This window comes from Equus przewalskii, chromosome 13, assembly GCF_037783145.1.
Source record: "Equus przewalskii isolate Varuska chromosome 13, EquPr2, whole genome shotgun sequence".
Lineage (NCBI taxonomy): Eukaryota > Metazoa > Chordata > Mammalia > Perissodactyla > Equidae > Equus > Equus przewalskii.
Window position 1 is genome coordinate 39,005,778 of NC_091843.1, and position 20,986 is coordinate 39,026,763.

Genomic DNA, 20,986 nt, shown 5'->3' on the forward strand with positions numbered 1-20,986 from the left:
AAGAAGGAACTGATTTGCATAAATGGATTCTTTCGATGAAGTCTTTTCTCTAAATAGAATAATAAAAGCTTTTATATTTATTTTGAGTTAAAATATTTAGTTTGGATTTTTCTACTTTTCTTGTGGGGGCACATGGATTTTCACCATCTCTCTCTAAGCAGAATGAGTTTGCATTTCTTATATACACAACATAGAGGTGGGTGAAGTGTGCACTTGGTGGGGATGATAAAACTAATCTGTGATTTAAAATTTTTTTTAAAAAGGGAAAATAAAGAAAAACAAAGCTAATTTGCAATGTGGATAAACAAGGGTTGATCTACCCAAGTCAAGCAGCAACAGAAATAATTCCTCAGAATCAAAGACGTAGAAAAAATGTAAGAGATAATAATAACCATAAGTACTTTCTAGGTACTTTACTTGTATTACGTTATTTAATCTTCCCCAAAATCCTACGAAGTAGTCTTTTAACTTTATAGATCAGGAAACTGAGGCACAGTGTGGTTAAGCAGCTTGCCTAAGGGCATACAGCTAAGAAAGCTATGCAGCCCAGAACTCAAATACAGGCAAGGCAGACTCCAGAGCCAGCTCTGCTAAGAGCTATTCTGTCTTCCAATCATCCAGTCAAGACCTCTCATTTAGAGATAAATCTAGAGAAGGGAAATTAGTGGTTAAACACAGAAACCCCAGACTCTAGATCCAAATCCTTTTTCAAAACCAAACTAAACAAAGAAAAACACAGCAACTCTCTTACAAACAGAATGGGAAAACAGCGATCATTCTGAGCGAACCTCATGCTGAGTGGAAAGGCAGGGTCTACGCATGGTCTACCACGAGGGCACACACACAGGCAACATGGCGGCCCCAGCAACGGACAATCTCCTCCTTACAACTCCACTCAGTGAAACATGTCAAGTCAAAACAGAGTACCAAAAAATGAAGAAACACACATACATTTAGCAGGTTTTGAGGTTTATTAAAATAAAGTATTAGCAAACAAATGCAAAAACAAAGTTCTTAAGAGTTATGGCTTTGAAAAGCACAATATAGTAAAATCTAATACATTTTTATAAGTATCAAAAAGATAACAGAATTGAAGCATGTTGCTAGAATTTCATTTTCTACAACATAAACAGAAGCAGAACAAGTACAAGCAAGAAGCAGACTTATAGTGCAGCCATTGGTTTGGTCGTTATCATCTGTGTATGAAATACTTTTTAAGAGAACATGGGCAGGTATATACAAATATCCAGTTTTCATGATTACAATCCTATCCAATTTTAAAATGAGATTTTCAAAAAGCAACTTTAACTAATCAGGTTAAGAACAAAATCACTCGCCCAATTATTATTTTCAAGAGTCCCTGTGTCAAAATACTTTACGAATCAATCAAAGCCCATCACCTCCTATGGTGTGAGGAGGGAAAAGCTGACTCTAAAAGATGCTTCTTCACAAAGCACTTGGGACTGTACGGCCTCACTGGAGTCTCGTTACGGCTAACACCAGCTAGTATTACAAAGACACTACCTATTAATGGGGAAATCTACCTGTACACAAACTCCTCAACTTTATAAAAATAGCATCTTCAAATAAATCCTTAAAAGATAATGCTTTATGATGATTTTAAGAACAGAATCATTTGGACAAGAACCACATAAACTTTTTTCACTCTGCCATGAATGACAGACGAATCTTTCCCTAAGACTGGATCTTTTCAACAAAACAACTCACCCTTGTTTTACAGCAACTGCTACCAGCGAACATTATACCATAAAAGCTCTTACTTCAAAAACAAATGGATATGTAAAATCTCTCTCATTGGTTTTTGTAAACCATCCAATTTTAGGGTAACACTTCAATTATAACATAGTTCTATTTTAGAAGAGAAGCTTCTATTATGAATAATCCAATATAACAAAGGCTTGATTAATACTGTTGCCTCTTGTAATTAGGACATGCTAAACTGCAATTCAGTGAACTCCAAAAAACTGTCCAAGTTTCCGCCCAGTAGGCAGAATTGTTTATGCAGAACAAATGCCTTGAATTCTCACTTTCCATACACGCATCCTCTGGGAGAAGAAAACTTCCCCAGAATCCCACCTGTATCAATGAGAAAAACGATGACACTCTGGTGGAAACAGGCATCAAACCTGAGATTACCCCCCAAAAAGCTGCCCTAGTTAGTATCTGAGGAGACCACCCATAAACCGACACTCAGGAAAACTCCCTCTCATAAAAATCACCAACACTTCTAAAAGCACAAGGTTACTACTACCTTAAAAGATCCTTGCTTATCTAGCTGATGGGTATAATGAGGACACACAATTATGTTCCTACCCAATAGACTGAGAGGATTTAACTAATAGGACAAAAAAGGGCTCTGACCCTCTTATAAGTTAATAGGTCCAAAATTTAGTCACTGGAAGTTAAATTCAATAATTATCAAAAGATTCTTCCTTCTTCAGGAAGTACACAAGGTATTAATATATTATTTTAAGTGGGAAAGTCATAATGACCCAAAGCAATATTAAGCAAACAACTAGAAAAAGTATAAAGAAATGGATACCAACTGGTACATCAGATGCTCTCTGCACTAGAAGCACAGCACTTAAACAGGTACTAGCAAACTTTGTAGAGCTTCTCTGCTATTGGGAGGATCTTATTTTTTGTATAAACTTACCCCTTGCACAGAACACTGTTACAGGGGAATGGTTTCCCACAGGCACTTTCAGGTATTACCAAAGTTTGCATAACGGGAGCCCCAGTTCTTATCTTCACAACAGATTTCAGATCTGAATACTTATTCATCATTTTACATCCTAAAAGGATGTCTTACTCTCAAATGTTATGGAAAGTATACAACAGCTACATCCTCCTTTTGTACTATTAGTGCAGCTTATTGAACTATCTAGTAATCTTATCGTGGATTTCGCCTCAGAAACCCAGCCAATTCTATTAACACAGTTTTCTTATACAGCAATAAAATGTGGAAAATGATATATATTGGTATATATATTTGACATTTTGATTGAGATCTTACTCAAATTTTCCCTAAGGAAACAATGCTGGCTTCAGTTGATCAATAACATGCCTGCTACTTTACATTCCATAGCTTAAGCCAGGCAATACCAACCAGACTGTAATATCTATTATGGTAGAGATGTTAGTCAAATGCACCTCAAATTCTGGTTTTTCCCCCCAATCAACATCTTTTTGTCCTTTATTCATTACTGACATTAATTTTTATCCTATTCCTACTTCTGCATTTATCAAAGTGGTTGTAATTTTATTATTCCCAGATTCCGTCTTTCCAGCTGGTATATATTAATACGTTGTACATGCTAAAAACATGATTACTCTAGTGGTGTTGATGTTTTCATAAATTTGACTATAAACCATTCAGGAGATTAAATAGAAACTTAAAACCATAATTTTCTGAAATAGTTTCTTTCAGAGGTGCTTTCTTTTCATTAGTCAGAATTTTACTTAGTTTTTTCTTGTTTTTACCTTACTGGCAATTTTTATTTCCCAGCCATGGATATTGGGCATCCTCAGGAATTACAGAAGCAGCTAGACTGAATAAAGTTTTCATTTAAAATCCAGGGGTGTGGAGTTAACAACTTTTAGGAAACACAACAGGCTTATACTTCTCCATGAGACTCTTAACAGTTAACAGCTTCAGTACTGCCATTCACGAGCGACAGCTCCTTAGAGAAAACACAGAAAAGGCCAATCACACAAAATCCCGCTAACTCTGAAGGCTGTAGCATGAATAAAAACAATTTTTAATTAACTCAATTGAAAGTGTCAATAAAACAATTCAATGGTTTCCACCAGTTCAAGCCCACTGAGTTGATGACACATATCTGTCATTCAACCTGTGTGGTTTTTTCCACAAATCTGTTCCAAAGATTGTACCATGAACCTAGTAAGTAAAAGAATGATGTAAATATCTAAGTTCTATCAGTAAGCAAATAATCCTCTTTCACAAGGCTGACACAATTCTGGAAGACTGAGAACACATCATGTAAAACTTATGTTTAAGGCTCAGGTGACTGTCAGCAAGTTCCCTTTCACCCAGCCAAGGACTGTGGCTAAAACACATACGCCGCTCCATCTGAAAGAAGGAGAGCCACCCACTGGCTGCACTTTGTAAAAGCAATAAATTATGTCACAAAAACAAAAGGAACAGCATTCTCCTCTCCTCAAAAAAATGCATTTTTTCCTCATAAAAGCAGAAAGGGCAAAGTAGAAAGTCAAGCCAAACTAACACTTTAAACAGAAGATTGACAAGGCTCCATATACTTTCAAAAGGCACCAGAAAATAGGCTGCTTCTGATAGGTAAATTAGGTCATTTTTCTCAAAATAATGTCTTTGCTCTCACGCCATACTAAATGTCCATTTGACTGCTCCCTACAAAAAGGGGTTAGGAGTCCTTTACCCGAAGCCTTTAAAAGCATAACTGATTAAATGGATATTTTAGAGTTTTCATGCCTTTCCTCTCTGAGGACTGTGTTTTGGGAGACTAGCATCCATTTAGGTGCTAAAAAAAAAAAAATGGAGACAGAGCATGCATGGTAACTGAGAGAACAGTCTGCATTCTTTAATATGTGAATGTTTAAAATCAGCTATCTTAACAACCACTGATTCATTTAAGTATCAGACCAGCAGCCTCATCCTTGGGGCCAGACTAAGAGGCTCCTACGGCTACAGTACACAGGTCCCTGTATGGGGAGACTGATGAAAGTAAGAGCAATGGGATTAAGTACATGATTTTCCAACATTAATAACATCCATAAAACTGTAGGGAATTAAAAAGGCACCTTAAGTTGGAGCTACAGAATAAGTCTTATAACCTAGGTTGAAAATACAACAAAAGCTAGAAAAAGCATAACTTCCTACAACTGTAATCTATAAATTGCAGTGTTTGTTAATACAAAAGGGGTACCAAGTAAGGATGAGCATCTAAGTCCAAGTCACTTAAGTGTGTTTCACAAAAGGTTATACTAAAAACTGTCACCCATCAAAGTGCAAAATAAAAGATTAATGCATGCCAAAATTAGAGTTCCTGCAACACTGGCCAAAAGCAGCAAACCGAGCTGAACAAGGCCGTGCACGCACTGCCACTAGCTATAGAGTAGCACTGATGACAGATTCTAAGTAAATGACATCTACTGGAGAGCCGATGTTTGCAGTAATTTTTTTTTAAAAAAGGAAATGTTTTACAAAAGATATAATGAGTAAAGTCACAATACACTGACAAACATTTAGCTGTATTAAATGTAAATTTTATGATGTCACCTAGAAAACTATCACTTTGCTTTTACTGAACACTACTTGTTAGAGCAGTGCATAGTGTTCCTTCAAATAAAACATATTTTTTTATAGTTTCTTTTAAGCCCCTAGCATACGCTTTTACAAAACAACGAATTACACTTTTTTAAAGTTGGTGGGACAAAGAAACTGGTAAAAGCACAGCTTCTGGAGGACCAAGAGCAGAAGGAAGCCTTTTCACGGTGTATCCTCTGACATTATTATAATTCTTCATCATGCGATGCATCACTTTTTCAAAAAAATTTAACAAATAAGAAAACTGCTGGGACAACAAGGCCAAGTATGTTCCAGTTTAAAATCAATGCCAAACTTTTGAACTGGGGCGTCATACTTACTCTGCATCGTTCACAACACTTTTGAGAGTTAATCACATGAACAAGAATACAAACAAATGTAGATTCATCACAAGATACAAATGTATTGGTCACAATTATGTAGAAAAAAAATAAGCTGTAATATCTGTTTTCCATGTAAGCTCACAGTATCTGTACTGAAAGTTTCTCTAAAATTAAAACAAGTCCACTAGTAATATAATTGAAAAGAATACTTCTGCACTATGAAACAGAAGATATGGGGTTCAGAGGGGAGCCCATCTGAGTGAGGACTTTATCTAGCCACTGAAGAGGCCCATGAAGATGAATCTCAATCCAACAGGGGGTGCTGGTAACATCCTGCCGGTGATATTCTGCTCCCCAGCCCTGTGAAAATGAACAGATATCAGCAAATCCCTCTTTAAACAGTCAACTAGTCTAAACTAACTTTAACTTACTAACAAAAAGATACTTTAATAGTAGAGACATGTAGAATGTACTTAAAGGAAAAAATGATCACAAAACCAATCTTAGCATTCACCATGGAATTAAAAATAACACAAAAGCTGCATTATTGAAAGATATATGAAGTTTTTAATCATATAATCCCCTTAACAGAAACCCTTGGAGCAAGCTATGTTTCAGAATTCTTTTTTGAATTTTAGAAAGTTGATATAGTGCAATATCTCACAATTAAAACAGCATTTCTGCAGGGAGACGCAGTCTCACTTAACGGGATAAATGAAACCCATAAATAGCCTCACGGAAATTCACAACAGATTTTGTTACCAAAAAGTTTTTGGTATTCAGGTTTGTTCTTTTTTAATATCAGATAAGGCAGTGTAGATGTGATCAATGTATGCAAGTGTAATTGAAGTGGCAACCATGTATCAATTATCCACTAAGATAGGAAATTACTGGGGTGAACTGAGCTGGAACACTTTAGCCTAAGACTCCAGACAAAGATTAAAATTTAATTTTTGTACTTTTATTTGCATGGATTTATCAAGCTCTCTGCTTTACTACTTACTGTAGTCTGGTCCAGGAAAATCAGGCCAGGGGAAGTGGGGAGGGGATGGAGGAGTAGAGATTACCAGTCATGAAAAGTCCCACTTCTACAGAAGAGGGGGAAATGCCTTCAAGGCTAGTGACAAGCTAAAGCACATAACAGACCTATAGGAAAGCAGCAAGGAAACACTGGCCTGTGGGACCGAATGCCAGAAAGAAAAAAGCCACACACAGCATTTGACAGTTGCTCTTCTTTGGCTAAATCCTCAAGGACTAAGTGGATGTAATACAGGTTGCTTAAATATATCACTAAAATTATTTCCAAATTTTGCTCATAAACCATCATCTTTGGAATGCCAATAAAATCAGGCCAAGAGTAAATGATAAATTTGAAAAATTCTTTGAACTTTTTGCAAACCCTTAATAACAGAGCTTGGCTACAGGAAAATAATTTTAGTATTCTGAAGATTCTTTAAGTCACTTTAATGGGATATAATAATGAAAACTGCTAAAGAACTTAAAAAGCAATTTTAATATTAAATACTTTCTAGCAATTCAGTCTTTAACTGAAATTCTTTATAAATTCAGCCCCTATTCAATATCAAAATTAACATCAATACCATGCATTTTATAATGTCTGGATTATAAAATAAAATCTTAGACCTATCATGCTGGTTAAAGTTATAAATTCAAGAATTTCATTTAAAAGTCTATTACATCAGGTCAAAAGTAACTACCGCCCTTCATTTAACAAAGACTTTTAAAAATTATATCCTATAGACACATAATAAACATATTTACAGTGACTCAAATTAAGCTACAGGTCACAACCCACTCACCTTGACAAAACTCATTCGAATGGTACACATTTTGGTGAGCTCATATACTGCCTCAAACCCATGGTTGACAGACTGAGCCAGAAGCTGAGCAAATTCTTGATTGTTAAAAATTTTGAGGCTGCAGCTGCTGGGAATCTTACACACAGTGGTAGGATGGAAGCCGTGATGAAAGTTGCAGTTCCTACTCTGTACAAATATGCTGCTGTCACTGAGGCACTCTGCATACACCTCTCCGCCAACATAGTACAGATGAACACCTTAAGAAGACAGGCATCATGAGAGTCAACTTAACAAAGCAGTATAATGAAACCAAAGAGGCGGTGTGAGGTGCAACCAAGAATACCCATTCCTCTATGGCAAACTCCCAACAGTCTTTAGGTAGAAGCTACCACTAGATGGCCTTCCACTGCCAAGGATAATGGAGAGGTTAATGCCTGCCTAACTTTTCACTAATGCAAACAGTGCTAAAAAGACCATCCTTGTACAAAAGTACCTCTCTGCACACATGTGAGTCACAGACTTGTATCACGCTGTTATATTAAAAACTACGTTTTATTTCTGAGCAAATAAAAATTGCCCACGGAAGAAAGTGTCCTAGAACTGTATACTGGGAAAAGAGGGAAAATTGATTCCAGAATTTAAGAATTCACCAAGTAGATTTCTCTTATTCTACTGTAGTGGGAAAATCAATGCGCAGAAGTGAGGCATTTTGCCTAAACAGTCATGGCAAGTTGGCAGTAAAGTCAAGAGAGATTGGAAACTCTTTTCAACTTATTTTTGGCCATAGCACTTTTCTGAACCTCTTCTATAAGAAAGCATATCACAAATACAGTTATTTACCTTTTGTTCCTAATTTGGACTAAGACTTTCTCAAATCAAAGAAGCAAAAAAGCAGCAGGTGGTACAGACAAAACTTCTTAAGGGACAGGTAATACACTCTACACAGGATAGGCTTCCTTCCTGACCACCTGCTGCAGGAGAATCTTATAATTCATTGCAGTGTAAAAAGTTCCTTGTTTGATGTGACAACTTTCTTGCAGGATGAATTGTAAATAAAACCTTGTTACCTGAGTTTGAAAGGTGGGAGAGGTGGTGGTGAAGCCCCTGAAGACTTATGTCATTCAAACTGGCTTTCCTATCTGTAACCCTGCTCCGCCAACGTAAGAGAAGTTCTGACAATCATCTCAACCCAAAATACTCCACAAATATTATAATTACGGGATTCTAATCCTTCACCAGCATTCATACATTCCACAAATATTGTATATTTACTACTGTATATTTACTATGAGCCAGGCACTGTTCTAGCTGCTGAAGATATTATTGTAACCTGGACAAATTTCTGTAAAGCTTATAATCCAGTCAGGAAGACACTCAAAAAACAAACATAAAAGTAGGATGATTTCACATCCTAAGTACTATGAAGAGAAACTAATAAGCAGCATAAAGAAAAGAGGACTGATTATGTCTTTACTTAATACACTCAAACACCTGCCAACGCGAGGGCAGAGGCCATGCCTTAGGCTTCTTCGTACATTCCAGCACCTCATACAAGGCACGGCACACAGCAAGCAGAACAAATGACTGACTTCAACCGAACGTAGGGAAATGACAAAATTACCTTTTCCAATATGTCGCCTGGTGTTTTCAATTGTCGAATTACGATTAACATTTGACAACAACCCCAAGCAGAATCTACTTTTGTTATTTGAAGGGTCTGTGAATCCATCTACTAACACACTAGTAGAAGATGCATGAAAAGCTTCCCCAACACGATTGTTTAATTCATAGTAGACAATTGAACACCAATGTTTGGGCTCTTCATAGGCAACAGGCTGAACATCTGTGAACAAACCACAAATAAAAAAGGTTTAATGAATGAGTATCAGAAACTCCAAGTTCTTTATGCGTTTCCCTTCAACCTAACCCAAGCAACTATGCACACACAAAAAATTTCAGATATTTCACATTTTCCTGGCTTTAAGTCTGTATCCAAAAAACAAACAGAAATGCCTTGAAAATGACAATTAAAAAAATGATACAAACACAAAGATAGGCACCATCACATTTTAAATTGTTTTGCTAGCAGAATTTAATCCAGGTTTAAATTTGAGATGACAAACCTCTGGTTCAGCAACTTGAAAGATTTAACTATACCAGTATCTATACAATTATTCTAAATAAAAATTTGAACTAAAAAACTGAGTGGGACTCTCAGGAAACTAAGAATACAGTAGACCACCCTTATCTACAGTTTCACTTTTCATGGTTTTAGTTATCTGTGGTCAACCGTGGTCCACAAATATTAAATGGAAAGTTCCAGAAATAAACAATTCATAAGTTTTAAATTGCACACCGTCCTGAGTAGCGTGATGAACAATCTCACCCTATCCCACTCTATCCTTCCTGGGACGTGAATCATCCCTTTGTCTAGCGTATCCATGCTGTATACACTACCCCTCCTTGAGTCACTTAGTAGCCATGTCTGGGTTATCAGATTGACTGTTGTGATATCACAGTGCTTGTGTTCAGTAACCTTTATTTTACTTAATAATAGCCCCAAAGCACGAGAGTAGTGATGTTAGCAATTCAGATAAGTCAAAGAGAAACTGTAAAGAGCTTCCTTTAAGTGAAAAGGTGAAAGTTCTCAATTTAATAAGGAAAGAAAAAGAAAAAATCGTGTGCTGAGGTTGCTAAGATCTATGGTAACTTTTATTACAGTATACCGTTATAATTGTTCTATTTTATTATTAGTCATTGTTGTTAATCTCCTACTGTACCTAACTTAGAAATTAAACTTTATCATACATATCTATGTATAGGAAAAAACAGCATATACAGGTTTTGGTACTATCCACAACTTCAGGGATCTACTAGGGGTCTTGGAACATATCCCCTGTGGACAAAGGGGGACTACTGTAGAAGGAAACTTCTATAACTTGATAAAGAACATTTACACAAAACCTATAGCTAACATCATACTTAATGGTGAGAAATGAGAAGCTTTCCCGCTAAGACTAGTAACAAGGCAAGGATGATCTCACCAATCCTTTCCAACATCAAACTGGAAGTCCTAGCTAACGCAGTAAGACAAGAAAAGAAAATAAAAGGTATAAAGATTGGGAAGGAAGAAATAAAACTCTTTGTTCACCAACTACATGATAGTCTATACAGAAAATCTGAAAGGATCGACCAAAAAAACCCTCCTGGAACTAGTAAGCAATTATAGCAAGGTTGCAGGATGCAGGATTAATATACAAAAGTCAATCACTTTCCTATATACCAGCAATGAACAAGTGGAATTTAAAATTAAAAACTTATTACCATTTATAATAGTACTCAAAAAATGAAACGCTTAAGTAAAAGTCAAACAAAATAGGTACAAGATCTTTAAGAGGAAACTATAAAACTAATGAAAGAAATCAAATAAGAACTAAATCAGTTGAGAGATATTTCATGTTCTAGGACAGGAAGCCTCAATATTGTCAAGATGTCAATTCTTCCCAACATGATCTGTAGATTCAATGCAATCTCAATCAAAATCCCAGAAAATCATTTTGTGGATATTGACAAACTGATTTTAAAGTTTATATAGAGAGGCCAAAGATTCAGAATAGCCAACACAATATTGAAGAACAAAATTGGAAGACTGACACTACCCGACAAACACTTACTATAAAGCTACAGGAACCAACAGTGCATGGTACTGGTGAAAGAACAGACAAACGATCAGAGGAACAGAATAGAGAGCCCAGAAATAGACCTACATAAGTACAGCTAACTGATCTTTATTGAAGGAACAAAGGCAATAATGGAGGAAAGATAGTCTTTTCGACAAATGGTACAAGAATAACTAAATTCACATGGAAAAAAATGAATCTAGACACAGACCTTACACCCTTCACAAAAACTACCTCAAAATGGTTCATAGACCTAAATGTAAAACACAAAACTATAAAGCTTCTAGAAGATAACATAGGAGAAAATCTAGATGACCTTGAATAGGGTGATGACTTTTTAGATACAACACCAAGGCACAATCCATGAAAGACATACTTGATAAGCTAGACTTAATTAAAAATTTAGAACTTTTGCTTTATAAAAGACACTGTCAAGAGAAGGAGAAGATAAGCCACAGACTGGGGGAAAATATTTGCATAAGACATATTTGATAATGGACTGTTATCCAAAACACACAAAGAGCTCTTAAAACTCAACAAGAAAATGAACAACCTAATTAAAAAATGGGTCAAAGACATGAAGAGACACTTCACTGAAGAAGATATACAGATGGGAAATAAGCATATAAAAAGATTCTCCACATAGTATGTCATCAGGGAAATGCAAATTAAAATAGCAATCAGATACCACTACACACCCACCAGAAAGGCCACTGACAACACTAAGTGCTGGTAAGGATGTGGAACAAGAGGAACTCTCATTCAATGCTGGTGAGAATGTAAAACAGTGCAGCCATTTTGAGACCGTTCGGCAATTTCTTACAAAGCTAAACATACTCTTACTTTACAATCCAGTAAACGTGCTCCTTAGTATTTACCCAAAGGAGCTGAAAACTTACGTTCTCACAAAAACCTGCATAAAGATGTTTATAGCAGCTCTATTCGTAATTGCCAAAACTTGGAAGCAACCAAGATGTCCTTCAGTAGGTGAATGGATAAATAAACTGTGGCACATCCAGACAACAGAACATTATTCACCACCAAAAAGAAATGAGCTATTGAGCCATGAAAAGACATGGAGGAAACTTAAATGCATATTGCTAAGTGAAAGAAGACAATCTGAAAAGGCTACATACTGTATGATTCCAATTATACGACATTCTGGAAAAGGCAAAACCATGGAGACTAAAAAGATCAGTGGTTGCCAGGAGTTAGGAGGGAGGAAGCAATGAATAAGCAGGGTATAAGGATTTTTAGGGCAATGAAACTATTTTCTATAACACTATACTGGTGGACACATATTATTACTCATTACAACCCACAGAACATAAAATACGAAGAATGAATCCTAACATAAACTACGGATCAAGGGTGATAATGATGTGTCAACGTAGGTTCATCAAATGTAATATATGTACCACTCTGGTGCAAGTGCTGGTAGCAGAGGAGACTGTGCGTGTGTAGGGGCAGGAGGTATGTGGGAACTCTCTGTGCTTTCCACTCAAATTTGCTTTGAACCTAAAACTCATCTGAAAAATAAAGTCTTATTAAAAACAAAGAAACAAAGGAAAGAAAGAAAGACACAACCAAATGAGCATTACCTTTACGTAAAAGTAAAAGGTGGTATACGCATTTACATGTTAAGTGCCAGAAAAAGTCAGCAACTCATAATGGACTCAATGGATGAGAGGGACACACGGAAGTTCTTTATCCAGTGCTAGTAGGGTGTCTTTCTTGGAGCTGAAATCAGGCAGAGAAGTTACAGACCCTCAATTTTCTTTCAAGAAAGGCAGGGACAAAAAAACGTCTGACAAAAACTTAAAGAGTGGTCATGTGGCCTATGTAGGCAATGCAAAAGAATTAGTTAACTTTTAAAGCTCAATTCTAATTACTCAACTGCAAAGAATTCAGATGAGGAGGAACAGAGAGAAAGAAACCACTGTGGACCCATAGAGAGGAGTCCTAAAAGCTCAGATTTTAAAGAAGTTTATACAAAAGATGGAACAAGGAGGGGCCCATAACCAAAGACATACAAATGAGTAGCAGGAAGTTACAAGCATAGTGTCAGGAAAACAAGAGCCAAGAATGAGCAGAAGCTTGTAGGGGAAAAAATGCTAAGCAAAACTAAAAAGACAATGTTGGTCAGGATAAAAAGGAGAGGAAAGCTTTGCCTTTGCTCAAGGCAAAGCACATATTGTTAACCAGGGATTCAAGGCACTGCAGTTTAACTTTGATTTTCCTTTTGTCACCTCTCTGTCAAAGAAAAAAGAGAAAAAAACACAAAATATGACTGAGATGAGAAGAAAGTTTGGTGAAAAAAGACATCTATGAAGGTGAGAAGATGAGTGCCAAGTGCCTCGAAAATGACTCAGTTCTTTGGCTGAGACAAATGATACTCCAAGGAACATCTAACGTTCTACTAAACTGCACTCTGATCTCTGAGACTCAGAAGAAGAAAAGGAAAATGATTGGGGGGTAAATATAGTCTATATTTTCAGAAAGAGGACGATAATACCACTTACTGGGTATTACCTGATGGTGTATGCCAAGAGCATTACATATATTGTCTAATTCAATCAACATACTAATAATTCCTGTATAAATATTATCTCTATTTATTTTACAAATGGGGAAAGTTAGGCTTAGAAATTTAAAAAGCTACCCTACATTGCAAAGCCAATAAATAAAGATGTAGGAATTAAAATCTAGAAATTCACACTCTGACATATTTTGCTGTAAATGAAATTAGTATGAAAACATCCTCAATAAATTCTAGATTTTGAAAAAGCAAAGATATTATTCAAACATTAACAAAACTATTAGGGGGCCTAAAATTTAATTGTTCTTAGGAATGTCGGGCTCCTGGGAAAACATAGTGTGACTACAGTCACTCGGTACCATCACAAACATGCAGAACACACAAATACACCATTCTTATAAGAAATGTCTAAAATGGCAGTACCTTACTTCTGCTAACTTGTGACAAACTAAGGAGTTTAAGGTCTCAAAACAAACTGGCTTTAAAATCACAATGAGATACAACTTCACAGAAAGAAATTCAGGAAATTCTGAAATATCTGGAAATAGATTAACATGCTACTAAATAATCCAAGGGTAAAAGAAGAAATCACAAGGGAAATTTTAAAATATTTTAACATAATAAAAATGAAAACAAAACATACCAAAATTTATGGGATGCAACGAAAGGTGTAGTTAGAGGGAAACTGTTTTGACTATTTATGTCAAAAAGGGAAGAAATAACTCAAATCGATAACCTAACATTCCACCTTAAGAAACTATAAAAAGAAAAGCAAACTAAACCCAAAGCAAGCAGAATAGAGGAAATAATAGAGATTAGAGTGGAAATCAGTGAAAAAGAGAAAAGTTGATTCTTTCAAAAGATGAACAAAACTGACAATCCTTTAGTTAAATCCTATCAAGAACAAAACGACACAAATTACCAAATTCAGGAATGAAGACATCACTACCAACTCCTATAGAAATTAGAAAGATTATAAAGGGTACTATGATAAATTTTATGCCAACAAATTAGACCATTTAGATAAAATGGACAAACCTCTGGAAAGACACAAATTACCAAAACTGACTCAAGAAAAACCAGAGACTCTCAATAGACCAATCACTATAATAACTAAAGAAAACTGAATCTGTATTTACAAAGAAAAGTCCAAGCTCAAATGGGTTCACTGGTAAATTTTATCAAATATTTCAAGAATAATACCAGCACTTCACAAATTCCTTCAAAAATAGAAGGAAATACTTCCCAATTCACTCTGTGAGACTATTATTACCCTGATTCCAATGCCAAACAAAGACATCACAAGAAAACTAGAGACCAATATCCCTCACGAATATATAAGCAAAAATACTCAACAAAATATTAGTAAACCTAATCCAGCAATATATAAAAAAGGTATACACCATGACCGTGTGAGATTTAACCTAGGAATATAAGGCTGGTTTAACATCAGAAAATAAGTCCATGCAATACACCTTATTACTAGAAAAAAGAACAAAACTACCCTACATGACAGATGGAGAAAAAGCTTTTGAAAAAACCCAACACTCATTCATGATAAAAATTTTCAACAAACTAGGAATAGAAGAGACCTAGTAGTTTACTGACTAGACCCTCCAGAATAATGGTGAATAGAAACAGCAAGAGGAGACATCCTTATCTTGTTCCTAACTGTAGGGACAAAGCAATTCAGTCTCTTACTATTAAGAATGATGATAGCTGTGGGTTTTTCATATATGCCCTTTAATAATAAGAGAGAGAAGTTAAAGGCATGCAGATTGGATAGGAAAAAAATAATACTGTTTTTTAATTCATAAACAACATGCTCCTGTATTTAGAAGGCCCTAAGGAATCTATATACACACACACAAAACCTACTACCAGAACTAATAAATGAGTTCAGCAAGGTAGCAGATTACAAGATTAACATACAAAAGTCAATTGTATTTCTATATACTAATAAGGAAGAATCCAAACATGAAATTTTAAAAAATCCCATTCGCTTGGGAATAAATTTAAAAACAGAAGCAGAAGTAAAAGACTTGTATACTGAAAACTGAGAAGATCTAAATAAACGGAAAGACATTCAACACTCGTGCACTAGAAGATGACAGCAAATCTCCCCAAATGAATTTAGAAAGTCAACGTGACCTCTATCAAAATCCAAGGAGCGGTTTTGGTGGGGGCAGAACTTGACAAACTGATACTAAAATGACATGTAAATGCAAAGAACACAGAGTAGCCAAACAATTCTGAAAAAGAAAACGATGGAGAACTAAACACTTCTCATTTTCAAAACTTATTATAAAGCTTTAGTAATCAAAACAAGGAGGTAGAGATATACATATACAGATCAATGAACAAAACTGAGAGTCCTGAAATACACTCATCGACTTAAGTCAACCGATTTCTGAAAACAATGCCAAGGCAATTCAATGGTGAAATGATACTCTCTTCAACAAACAGTGCTAGAATCAACAGGATATCTACATGAACAAAGAGGAATTTAGTCCTTTACCATACAAAAAGCTTAACTCAAAATGAATCAGAGACCCAAATATGAGAGCTAAAGCTATAGAAGTTCTAGAAGAAAACACGGGAGAAAAGTTTTCATGACCTTGGGATAGACAAAGATTTCTTACATGCAGCACCAAAAGCATGATCCAGGAAAGAAAGAATTGATAAACTGGACTTCATCAAAATTAAAAATTTTTGTGCTTCAAAAGACACCATTAAGAAAATGAAAAGACAATCCACAGATGGAGAGAAAATATTTGCAAATCATATATCTGGTAAAGGACCTCTATCTAGAATATTTAAAGAATTCTCACAACTCAATAATAAGACAAGCGACCCAATTAAAAAATGGGCAAAAGATTTTAAATAAACATTTCACCAAAGAAGATATACAAATGGCTAAGAGGTATGTAAAAAACGTTCAACATCATTACTCATTAGGGAAATGCAAATTAAAACCACAATGAGTTAGCACTTCATATACACTATAATGACTATAATAAAAAAGACAGTAACAAGTGTTAGGAGGATATGGATAAACCGGAAATCTTCATGTTACTTTTAAGAATGTAAAACGGTATTGCCACTTTGGAGAAGTTTGGTAGTTTTCCTTAAATAGTTAAAACTTACCATGTGATTCAGAAATTCCACCTTATGTATCTACTGAAGAACAATAAAAACATCCACACAAAGACTTACATGCAAATATTCAGCATTTATATATCAAATGTAACAACACTGTTTACACTAGCCATAAACTGGAAACAATTCACATGTCCATAAACTGGTGATGGATAAACAAAATCCATACAATGGAATACTGTTCAGCCATAAAAAGGAACAAACTACTGATACATGCTACAACACGGATGAGCCTTGAAGACGTTATGCTAAATGAAAAAAGCCAAATGGAAGAGACTACACATTATGTGATTCTATTTACATGAAATGTTCAGAAAAAGCAAATCTATAGATATAAAAAACAGATTAGAGGGTCCTGGAGCTGGGGATAAGAGCCGGAATAGACTGCAAATTAGGCACAAGGGAAAATTTTAAAGAGTTATGGAAATGTTCTAAAACTAGAGTGCAGTGATGGTATAAAACTATACATTTACTAAAAGTCACTGAATCATACACACACTTAAAATGGATACATTTTATTGTATATAAATTATACCTCAATAAAGTTGTTTTTAAAAAGTGGCCAAGAAATTAAAAAACAAAATAACAACAATAAGAAAATAAATATAGTGAGTATTTCTCTTACCTCTACTGGATATACTGGGCATAATCTGAGGAATCATATTATTGCTTGTATCCATGGGCTGGGAATTATCTTGACCCATCTGATCATCTGGTGGCATATAGGCAGGAGGAGGAGTATCAGCTAAAAGGAAGAAAATGAGGCAAGTCCCAAAACAATAGTTAAAATCATCTTCCTGCTCCAAGTTATTCTAAAAGTATTAAAAATTCCTAAGATTACCAGCAGGGTTCGTCACTGAACATTAGAGGCACACAAAAATGTAGAATGCTATCTTAGGGCAAGGGAAAAGGAGAAAAGACAGCACACCCTTAGCTACTGAAAACCTATTACAAGTCCACATGTATTTGGTCCAATCCGTGATGTAAGATTAGTGCTAAAATTCACTAAAATAGAAATGAAGGTCAAGAATTTTGCCTTTATTTGCTTAGAATCATATGCTTGAGAAATTGCAACTACTGCAAATCAATCTGAAGGACAAAGATTATCCTAGTTTGGGTATCTACAGAGACACTTTTAAATTATCAAGATCGTCACATACCGTATGTTGCTACTTAAAACTAGAAAATAAAACTACATTGCTTCAAAATTTGCCATCAACACTAACAGCAGTTGTCTAATTCTTTTGCAACATCCTAAAATAGCTGTTCTGCCCTATTAAAAAGCTAGTGAATTCTTTCAGAAAACTGCATGTTAACTAGAAAAGCTTTTGAGTTCCAACACTCATGGCTGAAAACCTTTGTGCAAAAGCTACAACTATACTTCTTTGTCTCAGTAACTATAAATACTCAATATAATTTCTTTCACTCCAAGGTCTAGTTTGTACAAGACATATTTTGAGACAGAGCTACAATCAGCACTGAATCTACGACAAAGTATGAAAATTAGTTTTTGAACACCTAATACTAAGTTAAACAACTGGTTCTCAATTTCTATTAAAAAAAAACTGTATCAATTGAAATTTTGCTGCAGGAGAGAAACTATAAAGAATACACTTAACGTAAGACTCCATCTGCAACAGGCATTCAAATATTTCTTGACAAGAGTGACGTGATGTGTCCATACATGACAGGCCATTAACAAAACTTTGGAAATTTATAAAATCTACTTACAATCTTTCTCCAGGCAAACTAGTTCACCAGTCATCTAATTAAAGATAACTGGGGTTCATTCTTAACATTCCAAAGTCTAAAATGATTCGACAAGCAATGTGCTAAAGTTAAAAAAGCACAGACTTTAGAGTCAGAGAAACCTGGGTCTGAACTCCCACTTATTAGCTGTGCAATCTTAGGCAAGGTATTTAAACTCTTGAAGTTAATATCAATTTATTTTTCCATCTATAAAACGGAAATAATACCTATCTCACATGGTTGTTCTGAAAGATTAACTTTAATGCAATATCTTCCATCACAATATCAGTTATATAGAGGGACTCAATAAATGGTACTTAGTATTATAAATTATATGAAAATATTTAAGTCAAATATAGCTACATCCATTTTTAAACATATGGTAGTTGGCAAAATAAAAACCAAAAGCCTTCTGGAAACCAAACAATATCCAAAGAGTAGAGAGTCAAAAGTAGCTGGCTCCTGGCATACAACAGTTCACCCAGAGGGCTAGCAGTATAAGAGTAACTGCTGATTCTCAGGGATTATTTTTTTGTATCCATAAAACAAATCCTTACCTGGGAGCTGAAATGGACTTCCTGGTCCAGAACTTGCTGGGGAGTTGGGATACGTGCTGCTAGCAGGGGAAGGGGGGTAGGGGCTATTCGGAGATAAGGGGAAAGGAGTGTTGTTGGGCTGGTGGAAAGAATCTGGAAACGTTGCATTTTGTGGCATGTGTGGTTCATTGTGGCTCAGGTTTCTAAACTGAACCAGAAGGCTGTGCTGTGGATTGAATTCATTATGACGAGGCACTAACACCGGAGGTAAGACTGAAACACAAAAATCAAAAGTCATCTGTCAGCAAGGACTAACGCAAATATCCCATACACATTAAGGGGCAGAGAGAAAGGATTCGGGTAAGACTGTGAATCTATTAAAACAATTTACTTTTAGGAAGGTCTGCTTTGTAGAACCTTGAATCTATTATTTACATAATAACTAAACCAAAAACTCTAAGTACTTAGCCTGTACAGGGTACTCTGGAAGACAGAAAATCCAGAAAAGATACTACTCCTGTTCAACAGGAGATAAAGCATATTTCAAAACAATCATAATACAGAGAATTTAATTGCATTGAGAATTTAACAAAGATGAGCCCTTCCAGCTAGCAAGGAATCAAACAAAATACTGTGGAAAAGACAACAACTGATAGGACCTTAAAGAAGCAGGAGAATTTCACATGGGAATGCTAGGGGTGGGGAGAGCAGAGGAAGAGATGGGGAGACCCCAGGAAGGTGGTAAGAAAAGACAGTGCGGTGGCCTAAGCACTCACCTAGGAGGTAAGAGTAGAGAGTGAAGCTGAGGTCAGCTACGCAGACCTCCTGAATGCCTCCATGTCTCCAATTTTGAACATTTCATCTTTCTTAGTTTGAGGGATCTCACATTTTATGTTCTTCAGTAAAGCTTTCCCTACTGAAAACAGTTTCCCTACTGCAAAATATTTCCTAGATAGAAGCCTTCCATTCAACATCAGTTTTCTAAACATGACCATAATGAAAATATATACAACAAAGTCTACACATATTGAGATATTTTTTTAAAAGATTAACTTTAATCAAGCATTCACTTTCTCTGAAGACCCAAGTGATCAATCACATACAAATATTGGACTACCTTTCCCTATAGAAATAGAAACAAACCTGATTTCTCTAAACTCTACTGTACCAATTCATCTCTTTAACAATTTTCGCATATTTGTTAACGTAATTTCACTTCCAAAAAATCTTACTTTGACATCATTCAGCAGCAACAAAAGCAATCTGTTTTCAAGTTAACTAGGTCATACTTCGCCTCCCTGAAGCAGGGATGTACCTGAGGAATCAGAGGCTCTGAAAGGCAATATTTGTACTGATTTTTGGTCTCTTTTCATTTTACTGAATTAGTGTTGTAATTATGTGGTTAACATCTGATTGTTTCGTTCTACTGTGTATTACCAACTGCTGTTCCCCTCACAGAATGACGGGACTCCCAGCTGCCATCAGAGGGTAGGGCATTAGACAGTAAGAATTTCTATGTTTAGCTGGCTAGCAATCGAAAGACTTACTGAAATAACTACTTAGAAATTCAATCCAGCAAGGATTTCTTTACTCTTTTTTTAAGAAGCAGAGCTAAAATCATTGACTTCTTTCTTACTTGACTATTATCCATAAACTTTTTTTTAGAAATTATTTTATTTTCACCCAAAATTATACATGGATAATTTAAAAAGACAGATGCTATAAGAGATTATAACAAAAACAGCAATTTCTAAGCCTCGCCCCTACTGCTCAGAGACAACAATTTAAACTCTCAGCCATTTCTCTTAACGTTTACTTTGTGCATTGCTAAGT

At 35.5% G+C, this 20,986-nt stretch overlaps 1 protein-coding gene across 2 annotated transcripts in view; it reads right to left on the bottom strand.

Moving 5' to 3' along the window:
* Nucleotides 1-952: 952 nt before the first annotated feature.
* SMAD5 (SMAD family member 5) overlaps nucleotides 953-20,986 on the bottom strand; it is a 46,535-nt gene continuing 26,501 nt past the window's right edge. For both annotated transcript variants that reach the window (XM_008525411.2, XM_070569332.1), the window contains 5 exons: nucleotides 19,175-19,426; nucleotides 17,494-17,613; nucleotides 9,112-9,333; nucleotides 7,491-7,747; nucleotides 953-6,030 (listed from right to left, as the gene is read on the bottom strand). In XM_008525411.2, the coding sequence (XP_008523633.1) occupies nucleotides 5,887-6,030; nucleotides 7,491-7,747; nucleotides 9,112-9,333; nucleotides 17,494-17,613; nucleotides 19,175-19,426 (995 nt within the window). In that variant the 3' untranslated portion in view covers nucleotides 953-5,886. The remainder of the gene's footprint in view (nucleotides 6,031-7,490; nucleotides 7,748-9,111; nucleotides 9,334-17,493; nucleotides 17,614-19,174; nucleotides 19,427-20,986) is intronic.